Genomic DNA, 14,010 nt, shown 5'->3' with positions numbered 1-14,010 from the left:
CAGTTGGTCCCCCCCGTTTGTGGAACGTATTTCTGTGTTGCTACGGTGTGATGTGCGATGGTTGTGTATTAAACACACTCATAAGCAAAATATATAGAGCTGCAATTTCGTGATTGGTTGAGAGCCAAATAGATATAACACTGTTTTTTCCCATAAAAGGAATAAAAAATGTTAATTTAAGAGTTAGTAGAAATATAGATTTCAGAAGGAATAAAGGGCGGCGATTTAATTGTGAAATAATAAATGAAGTGTAGTTAGTGAACAATAAAGTGTAGTTTCTTGGACGGGAGTGGAATTGTTACCAATAATATTCCGAGAGAAAAGGTGACCCTAATAATTTCCAGCCAATGGACTGAAGGAAGGCCAAAGGGATTACGAGCCAAGAACTCCAAGATTTGGTCAGGACCAGAGCTCCCCCTTAACATTGGTCCTTCGAACCGGATCACTATCGGATCAACAAGTGCTGGATACCAAAGTATTTCTCACGGAACCATCGGACTCAATAAGGGCAACGCCGTTTTGGATAATCTGTATCAAAGGTATTCCGCCATCACAAAACCCTATTGTGTGAGCTTGCAAGGGCATAGACGCCATCGAGGATTTTTCGCGGGCTTGCGAGTTGAGATTGCCGCCATCAGCAGTTACCGCCATCATCAGCAACATCACATCACCAAGGAACTCAAAATCGTAAAACACCTTAGGCTACTGTCATCGTATCTAATTGGGTAGAGCATCAACCAGTTTCCGAGGTTAGTGAACATTTAGTACGATGTCCAGTGGAAATTAGGTACAACAGTAATACTAACATCGTATTTTTAACTACTGCTACTGGCAAACTGGTCCCCATCGAGGCGAGAGGTTAATTTCAACTCTAAATGCGACTCATACTCGTCACAAGAAACTCACTACATTTTGGTACTGCGAAGTCCTCGCTGGAATCGGGATATTGCAAAGCTTATAACCGGGTAGACTGCCCTGGTTTTCCAGGTAAAGAAAAACATAGTATATGTCCAGCCGTTGCTGGATTTTGTGATATTACACTGATTTGTTTTCCGATCTACATCATCTGCACTTGAACCAACCTTATTCATCGAGCTGTCATCGCACGAACGCACACATTTACTAACGACGATCGCATCTGTATATTTCACTGCTAGTGAATGATTCATCCGAGCATAGTGCAATTTTGAGATTGCATTCACCACGCCGGGTTTGATATTTACTCAACATTGGAGAAGCATACCAGGCGTATCATTATTTCCGGCAGGTTAGTAAGAACTCTACAGTGTGTGTCTAGCCGAAGCTAGGACAAGTGAACAGAAACTCATACGCTTTATTTATCTCTTGGTGAAAGTAAAACTACGTTGCGACGCCGCCAACTTCTGCTTCCACATCAAAAAAGGCGCCGACTTTAAGGGCTTTGCAGATAAAATTGAAGTCGCTACAAGGAACATTTAACGACATCGATCGGTTCGTAGACCTTGCGAGTGGGGATACAACTGCTAGTCAGGTTGCAGTTCGGTTAGAGGCACTTGAGGAGCTTTGGGAGAAGGTCAATGAAGTGCTATTGGACATGCAGACACATGAAGATTACGATTCTGGTGAAGACGCGTGTGCAACTGAACTGGCTAATTTTAGTACTCGTTTTTTTTATACAAAATCAAGATTGCTTGATATATCCAAGGAGTTAGATGTGCATCCCGCATTTAACGTGTCTACACGAGGGCTCGACACTACTCAGCAACCCACCATCGAGCACGTGAGGCTCCCGCAAATCAAATTACAGATTTTTGACGGTAATATTGATGAGTGGTTGAGTTTTCGCGATTTGTACACATCTCTTATCCACTGGAAGCCCGACCTTCCGGATGTGGAAAAATTTCATTACTTAAAGGAATGCCTTGCAGGAGAAGCTAAGGCATTGGTCGATCCGTTAGTCATCACTAGAGCAAAACCAGGTGGCTTGGGAGACGTTAACTAAGCGTTATAATGATAATAAATTGTTAAAGCGACGTCAAGTGCAAGCTTTGTTCAAGCTACCAATTATGGCAAAGGAGTCTGCCAGGGAATTGCAATCATTGCTAGAGGGATTTCAAAGGACTGTGCAGACGTTGGATCAGCTGGTGCAACCTGGTGACTACAAAGACCTGCTACTATTGGATATATTATGTGCCCGGTTGGATCCAATAACTAGAAGAGGGTGGGAGGAATACTCTTCTACAAAGGAACATGACAAGGTCAAGGATCTGACCGAATTCCTACAAAGAATAGTCCGAATGTTAGGATCACTACCAACCAAGACGTCTGATACCAAGGGGGATTATGCTCAATCGTCAAGGAGAAGGCAATCGGTCGCGCACACTCGTTACGGGGCCATTCAGACGTTGTGTCGCATGTTCCGATGCTCATTTACTTTACCAATGTCCAGCATTTCAACGGCTAGCAGTGGTTGCACGTGATAAGCTACTGCGGACTCATTCATTATGTCGTAACTGCTTCAGGAAAGGACATCAAGCAGCGGATTGTTCTTCTAAGTATGTGTGCCGAAATTGTAAGGGTAAGAATCATTCTTTGGTATGTTTCCGTTCCAACGCCAGCGAAGAAAACAGTGGCCAGGCGGAAGGGAGCAGTATAAACACATCTGGACAAACCCACACCGATACATCCAATGCAACAGTCACCCAAGTAGTTTCGGCTCACGTTTCTAGTCACCGAACCTCTGCTATATTGCTGGCTACGGCTGTTGTTATGGTGGAGGGGGACGATGGAGTGAGCTTTCCGGCTCGAGCCCTGCTAGATTCGGGCTCCGAGTGTAATTTTATGTCGGAACGACTATGTCAACAGCTAAAGGTCCAACGACAGCGTTCCGATGTCTCGGTGTTTGGAATTGGACAAGCCACCACAAGAGTAAGACATAAGGTTGCAGCGACGGTGAGGTCACGAGTATCTGACTTCACGAGAAAAATGGAGTTTCTCCTACTTCCCAAGGTAACAGCCAATCTGCCAATAAGGGACATCGATATGATCGGGTTGGAGTTTCCAAAGGGAATGGAATTGGCAGACCCAGCCTTCTTTACTACCAGATTGGTAGATTTGGTGCTCGGCATCCAGCATTTCTTCGCGTTCTTCAACACAGGAAGTGAATTCTCACTTGGAGAAGGTTTATCAAAGTTAACCGAGTCGGTATTTGGCTGGATAGTCTCAGGAAAGATAGCAAGCTCGCAGGATGCACACCATATATCTCGCAACATGGCGGTGGGTTTGGAGGAGATATTATCTCGCTTCTGGTCCTGTGAGGAAGTAGGATCCCCTAATAATTATTCGCCGGAGGAACAACGCTGTGAGGAGCAGTATATACGGACGGTGAATAGGAGGACGGATTGTCATTATACAGTCTCACTACCCAAGGATAAAACCGTATTGGCCAGGTTGGGCGAGTCGAGGGACATCGCAAACCGGTGGTCTCAGGCATTAGAACGTAGATTATCAAGGGAACCCGACCTGCATCTTCAGTACAACAATTTCATGAAAGAGTATCTGGAGCTTGGACACATGCGTAAGGTGGATGCATCTTTGGCTGTCACAGGAAAACGATGCTACCTCCCGCACCATCCCGTGATTAAACAAGAGAGCACCACAACCAAGGTTAGGGTGGTGTTCGATGTGTCATGTAAGACTGCCACTGGAACATCTCTCAACGATACACTGCTCGTGGGTAGGGACATTTCGATATTAAAATACATCGATACTTAGAATCGATACTGGTATCGAATGCAAGTACTGATGCTTTCGATGTAATCGTAGTCGTAGTATCGATACTTGAAAGTATCGCCATTCGATTGCGCACTTTTACAGTAGCTTAATTTTTTTGAATTAGGTAATCTGCAAACCGTTGTTTAGAAATTCAGTAGTGGGTTTAGTCAGTTAACGTTTTGCTCTGCTCCTGCGAACAGAAAAACCCGTTCGACAAATATATTTTATTGATCTGATTCGTTTGATTTTGGATCCAGTCGCCGATTCTGTCAGACGTCGAATGTCAGAAAAGATAAACAATAAATAATTGGCTGATCAGAAAGTCTCATGGACTGTCGAATAATGGGCAATGTTCGGAATCGATTTTTTCATCAAATGCGATTGGTGCTCTAGTTATTCTAGCAATTCAAATGTAACAACCGATTCCGCAATGGTTTAGCCTGAATAGGTAATCACATTTCTTCGAAAATAATTCCAAAATCGTTCAGAATTCCGAATCAAATACTTCCATTTACTGGTTCTTTCGATTCTTTTCGATATCGTGAGGAATGTATCGATACTAGTAAAGTATCGTGATGGAAGTATCGATACCAAAAAATCGAGTATCGGAAACAGAAGTATCGATTCCGTACTAGTATCGAAAATATCGCAACGTCCCTACTCGTGGGACCGGTAATCCAGGAGGATCTCCGGTCAATCATCCTACGTTGTCGAACAAGACAAATAATGTTAGTTTCAGATGTTGAAAAGATGTTTCGTCAGATCTGGATTAATGAAGAGGACCTCGCGCTACAGAGCATTTTATGGCGGGAAGGTAGTGCAGAAGAAGTGGGAACGTATGAGCTTCTCACTGTCACCTACGGCACTAAAACGGCCCCATTTTTGGCAACAAGAACACTGAAGTAGCTAGCATTGGAAGAAGGTGAACACTACCCGCTGGCTGCCAAGGTCATTAACGAGGACGTTTACATGGATGACGTGTTAACGGGGGCCAACAATGTTGAGGAGGTAGTGAATCTTCGAGTTCAACTAGATGCTATGATGGGGGTCGGAGGATTTCGGCTTCGGAAGTGGGCGTCAAACTGTCCTACGGTATTGCAGGGCGTACCAGAAGAAACCCTGGCACACTTGCTTTTGTGAAAGTGAATATGGTAACTTGTGTGAAAGAGTGCGTAAACATTAATCGGTTAAATCGTGTGAAATACTTTACTTTTCGTTGAAAACTTTGTGGGCGCCTATTGCTAATCGAAATATCATTCAGATAAGTATAGTGTGTAGTCATACAGACTATTATTGTTCTGTGATTTTCAGATTTCATTTCGCTGCGGCTGGCTTTATAAGCTTGCCCGCAGTGGAAGACGCAGCGTTATATTGTTCTTTTGTATTAACCCGCTTCTCCAGCTGTAGTTTAATTTGCCTATAATGAGCGGCCTGTGTGCAAAGTGTACGAGCACGGTGAGTCTCGCCGAAGGCCTTGTTGTATGTCTTTTTTGCGGTGATAAATATCATCAAAAATGTTCCGGGTTAACAAAGGCCATGGTAAATTGGGTGGCTGATAATGCAAGTCTTTGCTACAAGTGTGCGAAGTGTTTATCAAATCAGTCTTCTGGTGTGCAGGATGTCAGTTCGATATCCATTGAGTTGAATAAGAAGATGGAACAATTCGCTTCCATTTCTGAGTCTCTCACTGATACCCGAAAAAACATCGATGCACAGATAAACATCGCAGTAGAAAACGGAATAGAAAAATTGATCAGGTCTTTCAATCTCTCTCTCGAGAGTAAATTGGCTAGCTTGGAAAACAGTGTTGCCAAAAGGTTGGAAGATTTGAAAAGTTGTTTAAATGAAAATGTTAAGCGTGAAATTGATTTAGTTGGAATGAACAGAAAGAGGAATTTTAGTAATAGGAAGGTTCATTCTGAATCTGACGGGAATCCCAGTAGAAAACGAAAAATTTTGACGAATAAAGAAGATGAACCGATGTTAATTGAAATAGACGATGATGGAAATAATGACGAGGTTTTTGATAAAAATAGTAGAATTACTTACGCGAATGTTTTGTCGGGAGCTACTGGGACGAATAAAATTAGAACTAGAAGTCAAACGAAACGTAAGGCTCGCCCGGTCATTGTAATTAAACCAGTCGAGCCGTTGCAATCGAGTGACGCCACGAGGAATGAATTAAAAAATAAATTAGATCCAAAGGTGCACAAAACTAGCAACTTTAAAAACGGTAAAGATGGCTCGATTATTGTGGAGTGTGCAACTCGGGATAATATTGAATCGGTGAAAGAAAACATTGTAAGCAATCTGGGTGAAAAGTATAATGCTGTTATACCGATACCCGGTAAACCGAAGTTGAAAATAATGGGGATGAGTGATCGATACTCTGAGGAAGTTTTCGTTGACTTATTAAAGAATCAGAATGAGGGCATTCCGGTCGATTTTGTTAAAGTTGTTGCCAATTTTGAAAATCCACGCTTCAAGTATAACAAATACAATGTTATAATTGAAGTTGATAAGAACACTTATAGCGGCCTGATGTCAGCCCGTACGGTGAACATTGGTTGGGATAGGTGTTCTGTTTTAGAGGCCTTTAACGTGCTGCGCTGCTTCAACTGTGGAGAATTTGGTCATAAGAGTACGGGATGCGTTAATAAAGAAACATGCTCCATATGTAATGGAGCACATAGAACATCTGAATGCTCGTCAACTGATTTTAAATGTGTAAATTGTATAAAAAAGAATAGTGAACGCAAAATGAATTTGGACGTAAACCATGCGGCATTTAGTAAGCAGTGTTCAGTATATCGGAGACTGCTAGAATCTAAAAAAAGCAACGTTTTGTTGAGTGAATAGCAACTAACAAACGGGAGGCTATCTGAAATATTATGTTTAAATATAGCTGGGTTGTCTACAAACTTTGTTGCAATGCGACATCTTGTAGAAAACAAACGTCCATTGTTGTTTTTTTCTATCAGAAACACATATTGTTGATGCTGATGCATTTGATCAGTATAGCATTCCGGGTTATAAAGTTGCTTTTTGCCTATCTCATTCCAGACATACCGGTGGAGTTGCTATTTACGCCAAAGAATCGATTAAATTCAACGTTATGTTAAACGAAGCAGTTGATAATAATTGGTTCTTGGGTATATCAGTTGAAAGAGGCATGCAGATGGGAAACTTTGCAGTAGTATACCATTCTCCTAGTTCTAGCGATCGACGATTTTTAGAAATTTTAGAAAACTGGTGGGAGAATTTCATTGATTTAAGCAAACTTAATGTAATTTCGGGCGATTTCAATATTGATTGGCTCAACGATCAAAATTCGAATCAGTTGAAGCAGTTGGCTGAGTTTTTCAATTTCAAGCAAACGGTTAGTGAGTTTACAAGAATTTCCAGACACAGTAGAACATTGATAGATCACGTGTATTCCAATTTTGATGGGGTTTATTCGTATGTAGAGGCCGATAGTAAAATTTCAGATCATGAGACAATTTCAATTTTACTGGAGAATGAACCAAACCGTGAGGAGGATAAAGTTAAAATTAAGTGCTGGAAAAGATATTCGAAACAAGCCATGTCTCAACTGGTTTCGAGAAGTCTGGATTTTACGGAATTGAATGGAAATTTGGATAACAAGGCAGCTGTTCTAACTAATGTGTTAAAAGAGTGTACAAATAGTTTAGTTTCTCAAAAGTATGCTAATTTAAATAACTCGAACAGCTGGTACTCTTTAGATCTTTTGCGCCTGAAACGTAAAAGGGATAAAAAGTACAAGAAATTTTGCAGAACTAATAGTGAACGTCTTTGGAATAGGTACACACACGCGCGAAATATTTATTCACGAGCTTTGAAAAAGACCAAATGTGAGTACATTCAAAGGAAGATCGATCAACATCAAAACAACAGCAAAGAGTTATGAAAAATCCTAAAGAATTATATTAAACCTAAACCTAGTTCCTCGCAGTCCATAACTTTTAACGGGGTAGAAGAACAATCTGAGCAAATAATAGCTGAAAAATTGAACAGTTATTTCGTTAACAGTGTGCAACTGATCAATCAAAGTATTGAGCTGGTCAGTGAACCTGCGGAAATAACACAGTCGATTAATATTAACTGTAGATTTGATGGATTTCACCCAATCACTTTTGAACAATTGAAAGATATTTGTTTTTCTTTGGGAAAATCGGCTGGTATCGATAATGTCAATGCAAAAGTGATACAGGATTGCTTTCATGTCATCGGACACGATCTGCTGGACCTTGTAAATGAATCGCTACAAACTGGGCACGTGCCGACAGTTTGGAAGGAATCACTTGTGATTCCTATTCCCAAAGTTACTGGGACGGATAAAGCCGAAGAGTACCGCCCCATTAACATGTTGCACACATTAGAGAAAATTTTAGAACTTGTTGTTAAGGGCCAGCTGATGAGTTATTTGAATAATAATAATTTGCTAATTCCGGAGCAATCGGGATACCGAGAGGGACACTCTTGCGAAACCGCTTTGAATCTAGTGTTAGCAAAATGGAAAGAGAAAATCGAGGTTAAAGAGACTATTTTTGTTGTGTTTTTGGATCTGAAACGCGCTTTTGAGACAATTTCGAGACCGTTACTTTTAAAAACTTTAGAGCGATTTGGTATCGGAGGGATAGCACATAAGTGGTTTGAAAATTATTTATGTGATAGAACTCAGAAAACTAGTTTCAACGATTTTGTATCTAGTTCTCTCGGCAATCCTCTTGGAGTGCCGCAAGGTAGTGTCTTAGGTCCTATTTTATTTATTATGTATATAAATGACATGAGGCGAGTTTTACGATTTTGTGACTTAAATTTGTTTGCTGACGACACTGTTCTGTTCATTGCAGCTAAGGATATAGATGAAGCCGTGGCGCATTTGAACGAAGATTTGCATTCCCTTGCTCGTTGGTTAAAATTTAAACAATTAAAGTTAAATGTTGCTAAAACTAAATATATGATCATCTCTTCGGCTAATACTAGGCCTGACGTTAACGTTGAAATAAATGGTGAGACTATTGATCGCGTTAGTGAATTAAAATATCTTGGAATAATCATTGATGACAAGTTAACCTTTAAGTCTCACATCGACAATGTCATCAAAAAAATTGCTAAAAAGTATGGTATATTGTGTCGTCTGAAAAATGATTTAACAATTAGTAGTAAAATTTTATTATATAAATCTATTGTTTCACCACATATCGACTTCTGCCCATCCATTTTGTTTCTTGCCAATCAAACACAAATATTGAGGTTACAGCGATTGCAAAATAGAATCATGCGATTAATTTTAAAATGTAACAGATACACTTCCTCTAGTTTCATGCTAAGCGCATTACAATGGCTCTCTGTGAAGCAAAGAATTTATTACTTAACAATGGTGTTCATTTTTAAAATTATTAATGGAATGCTGCCTCGATATTTGTGTGATCGAATTGAAAGAGGAAGTGATGTGCATAGGTACAACACTAGAAACGCGTCGGATGCAAGAACACCAAACTTTTTATTTAGTAGATCACAGAACTCCTTGTTGTACAAAGGAATAAGCTTTTTCAATTCGATGCCTAGGCATATTAAACGTGCAGCAACATTAGCGGAGTTCAAAACACTATGTATTTCACACGTTAAATCTGCTTTGTAGACAGATTTTTTGAATTTTTATATTTTGGAGTTATTTGAATAACTATGTAATACCACGAAGATTGTATTTTTTTTCCTCTTCTATTATTTGTATTTAGTCACACTAAGTTATTATATTCGCTATGATGATGATGGATTTTTGTTAATTGTTTATTAAAGTTATTAAAAAATAATGAGATGTCTACAAAAGTCTGAGCCACGCGCGCGCTAAGCAGATAGAGACTAACTTGAAATCGAACATGGTGACCAGCACTAAAAGCTCATCGGGTTGAATCGAAGCTTTTAGACTTTTGTTGTGATCAGGGTCTGATTTGATGATGGAGTTGTTTGCTCGACAATAGAGTTAATTTCGGTTATTGCTGCGATAGTGGTAATAACGGAGTTAGCACGTTGAGAATGGGGCTTGATGACTCCTTCTGATAACTACTAGATATCGGGTTCAATTCCTGATCAATCAAGGATGTTCTCGGATAGGAGTATCCCTTAATTGCCTTGGGTTAATGGTAGGAAACTTTCAATAAAGGGGTCTGATGTGGATGATATAACTCGACCGGACTCTGCACTGCCACTAGGCTCGTCACTGCTCACCATAGTACCGATGCCTTGGTCAGGCGGGAGGAGTCTTACAGAGAATTATCGGAAATGGAAGCTATTGGGTTCAATTCCCGATTCTATCAAGTATCTTCCCGGAATGGAAATTTTCTTGATGGACCCTGGTTGTTGGCGGAATATTCGAAATGTATCTGGTTACGTTCTTTTAAAGGAAAGGCTATGTCTGCAAATTGAACCAGTCCGTTTCTTTTTGTTAACTGGTTTTGTTATGGATCAAAATATTAATTATCTTTTAGATAAATCGTTCAGCTCACACTTTTGTGGGGGTATGAGGTGGGACCATCATAATCAAAAAAAACCAATGAATGAAGTACAGCTTGACCTAGACCCAACAGTCAAAACGCTTGGACTGGTTTGGCGACCCGGAACGGATGTGTTCAGGTTCCAATTTAAGATTGATAAATCAAATCCTGGCGAAGGTCTAACGAAACGGAAGGTATTGTCAATCATCGCAACATTATTTGATCCATTAGGTTTGGTAGGCGCAGTCATTACCACTGCAAATTATGCGAAGGATTTGGTGTTTGGAAGATGCGAAAGGAAGGAAATTAGAGTGGGATCAACCACTACCAAGGAATATGAGCGATGAATGGAGAAAATTCCAAGACCAGCTACCGAGTCTGAATGAGTTAAGCATTGGGCGGTGTGTGATCATCGCAGAAGCGTTACGCGTGGAATTGCATTTCTTCTCAGATGCGTCTGAACGTGCTTATGGAGCTTGCGCATACGTTCGAAGTATAGATTCGAAAGAAGCGGTGAAGGTTGCACTGCTTACATCCAAGTCAAAGGTGGCACGACTAAGGTGCCAATCAATACCCAGGTTGGAGTTGTGTGGAGCATTGCTTGCTGCACAACTATCGGAAAAGGTCACAGATTTATTAAAATTTAACATCGACATGTTTTTTTGGACTGATTCTACGTGTGTACTACAGTGGCTACGCCCTCTACGTGGACTACATTTGTAGCAAATCGAGTAGCTAAGATCCAAGGTATAACAGAAGGGCATACGTGGAGACATGTGCCAGGAGGGCAAAACCCAGCAGATCTCATATCACGTGGGATTACTCCAGAGCAGATTGTAGGAGACAGATTATAGTGGCAAGCTTCGCATTGGCTTATGGAACTTAGAACTACATGGCCAAGATTATCGACGGAGGAGAATACAGAGGACGTGGAAGGGGAAAGACGAAGGTCGACCGTTAACTGTACAGGAGCTCAGCAAGAAACGTTCATAGATTAGTACATCGGAAGGTTTTCATCATTAACTGATATGATACGGCGCACAGCTTGGTGGATACGATGTATGAGGTTTTTGAGGCCTTCAGAAGGGGAAAAGCCGATAGAGTTTTTAACAACAAGGGAATTGAGAGAAGCGGAGTTCGTTTTGATTAGAAAGGTCCAGCATGATTATTTTAAGGAAGAGTGGGTGGCTTTGTCGAAGAAGCGGTCAGTAGCTAGGAGCTCGCACCTACGTTGGTTTAATCCACAGTTGCATGACGATGGCTTGATTCGCGTAGGAGGTCGACTCAGCTATTCAAGTGAAGCAGAGAGCAAGAAACATCCGATAGTACTTCCAGCTAGACACGCTCTGACTAAGATGTTGCTAGAGAATTATCACCAACGTTTACTCCACGCAGGGACGCAGCTACTTCTTGGAGTAGTTCGATTGAAATATTCGCCATTAGGAGGCCGCAGTGTGGTACGGCAAATTGTGCACAAGTGTCTCTGTTGCTTTAGAACGAGACCTAAACCTGTACAACAGTTCATGGGAGAACTTCCTGCTGCACGCGTAACGGTCGCGCGCCCGTTCTCTTGGACCGGCATTGATTACTTCGGGCCTATTTACATTCGACCTGGTCCACGCCGAATGGCGGTGAAGGCATACGTTGCTTTGTTCGTCTGTCTATGTACAAAGGCAGTTCATTTAGAATTAGTAGGCGATCTTTCCACAGAACGTTTTTATAGGCGCTGCGTCGTTTCACTGCGAGAAGGGGTAGATGTTCCGATATCTACTCCGATAATGGGACTAATTTTATTGGAGCACGAAATCAACTAAACCAGCTCTTGGATCCTTTACGCAGCAAACAACATCATCGAGAGATATCCAGAGAGTGTTCAAGAGAAGGGATTCATTTAAATCCACCTGGGGCTCCTCACTTCGGAGGCCTCTGGGAAGCAGCAGTTCGATCGACTAAAACACATATTTTGAAGGTGCTCGGGGAAACAGTGGTATCGTTTGAAGATATGAGCACCTTATTGGTGCAGATCGAAGGCTGCTTAAATTCGAGACCTCTAACGGCGATGTCGGACGATCCCACTGATTTGGAACCACTCACCCCGGGGCATTTTTTGATCAGAACGTCTTTGCAAGAGCTTCCGGAATTGGATATAACCAACGTTCCAACGAACCGACTGAACCATTGGCAACTGATACAACGAAAACTTCAGGACTTCTGGAAACAATGGAGACTAGAATATTTGACACAGCTGCAGGGAAGAATTAAACGTTGGCAACCTCCTGTCCCAATATCTGTAGGGCAGTTGGTTGTGGTTCTGAATGAAAATACACCACCCATTCGTTGGAAAATGGCTCGCATTGATCAAGTGCATCCTGGAAAAGATGGTGTAGTACGAGTGGTAACGTTGAAAACCGCGACTGGACTGCTGAGAAGGCCTGTGGAGAAGATATGCATCCTGCCATCGTCGAAGCAGGACGCCGAATAACGGTTGAATCCAACCAACAGAATTCGAGGACTTCTATCGACTATGCTGTGTTCGAGAGGAATTGTTTTCCTTTATTATTTTCTTGGAGAAATTCCAGAATTTCAGGGTGGCCGAAGATGTTGGCAAATGTAGTCCGTCATAGATTGACCAACTGAGCGCCCCCCGTTTGTGGAACATATTTCGGTGTTACGACGGTGTGATGTGCGATGGTTGTGTATAAAACACACTCATAAGCAAAATATATAGAGCTGCAATTTCGTGATTGTTTGAGAGCCAAATAGATATAACACTGTTCTTTCCATAAAAAGAATTAAAAATGTTAATTTAAGAGTTAGTAGAAATATAGATTTCAGAAGGAATAAAGGTCGGTAGTTTCTTGGACGGGAGTGGAATTGTTACCAATAATATTCCGAGAGAAAAGGTGACCCTAATAATTTCCAGCCAGTAGATTGAAGAAAGGCTACCCATATTGGGCCAAAGAGATTACAAGCCAAGAACTCCAAGATTTGGTCAGGACCAGCGCTCCCCCTTAACAGAGATGTAGTTCGAGCTTTGATTTGATAATGTTGTTGAGGTTCCAGTTTGTCGAAGAGCTCGTTGGGATCGAACCAGTTTGCTAACTCATGTAAAATTCCGTCAGAACAGAGAATATCATTCTTCGAAACAGTAGGTATGCGATATATTTAATCCGCTGTATCTCAGCAGTAGCTTAACAAATTTGTAACCTTCGAATTTCTTTAACAACCTAGATTACTGTAGAATTGGAATTCGACTAGAATTCAAATTTCTGCGAACAGAAAATTGCAATTTACGTCCACATCGAAATAAAAATAGACAGTGTACGAAAACAGCTGAAAAATCTTAGAAGAGGGATTCCATGAGAAACCGGCCGACCGCAAAAATATATTTCAACCATAGGGTCTGTTGATTAAACTATATAGCTGAATCATATGTTGGTTGTTTTCATGTAACTTTAAAATGTTTCACAATATCGCCTTGATGTCAAAGAGAAAGTTGCAGGAAAATTTACGGGCCTTTTGAAAAACCTATTATTGTTGATGGAGAAACGCGACTAACTTATGAAAAGGTCGTAATAAAACAAAATAATTGTGTTGTTAAAACAAAAGTTAAAATATCTCGAGAACTACTACATTTAAAAAAATTTTTGTTAAGGGCATTTCGATTTAAAATGGCGTTTAGAATCATATTCAAAAGGAAAATTGTATTTTTGACTGCAAATAGTAAGAATTATAAAAA

General features: G+C 40.9%; 1 protein-coding gene across 1 annotated transcript; it reads left to right on the top strand.

Annotated features, from left to right (window-relative positions):
• Positions 1 to 2,045: 2,045 nt before the first annotated feature.
• On the top strand, positions 2,046 to 12,753 carry LOC131687690 (uncharacterized). Its single transcript, XM_058971786.1, has 3 exons — positions 2,046 to 2,455; positions 2,598 to 3,715; positions 12,566 to 12,753. The coding sequence occupies exons 1-3, from the start codon at positions 2,046 to 2,048 to the stop codon at positions 12,751 to 12,753; spliced, it is 1,716 nt and encodes a 571-aa protein (XP_058827769.1).
• Positions 12,754 to 14,010: the final 1,257 nt, after the last annotated feature.

Source organism: Topomyia yanbarensis, chromosome 3 (genome assembly GCF_030247195.1).
Source record: "Topomyia yanbarensis strain Yona2022 chromosome 3, ASM3024719v1, whole genome shotgun sequence".
Classification (NCBI taxonomy): Eukaryota; Metazoa; Arthropoda; class Insecta; order Diptera; family Culicidae; genus Topomyia; species Topomyia yanbarensis.
Note: the sequence above shows the minus strand (reverse complement) of the source record. Positions and strands in the feature narration are given on the sequence as shown.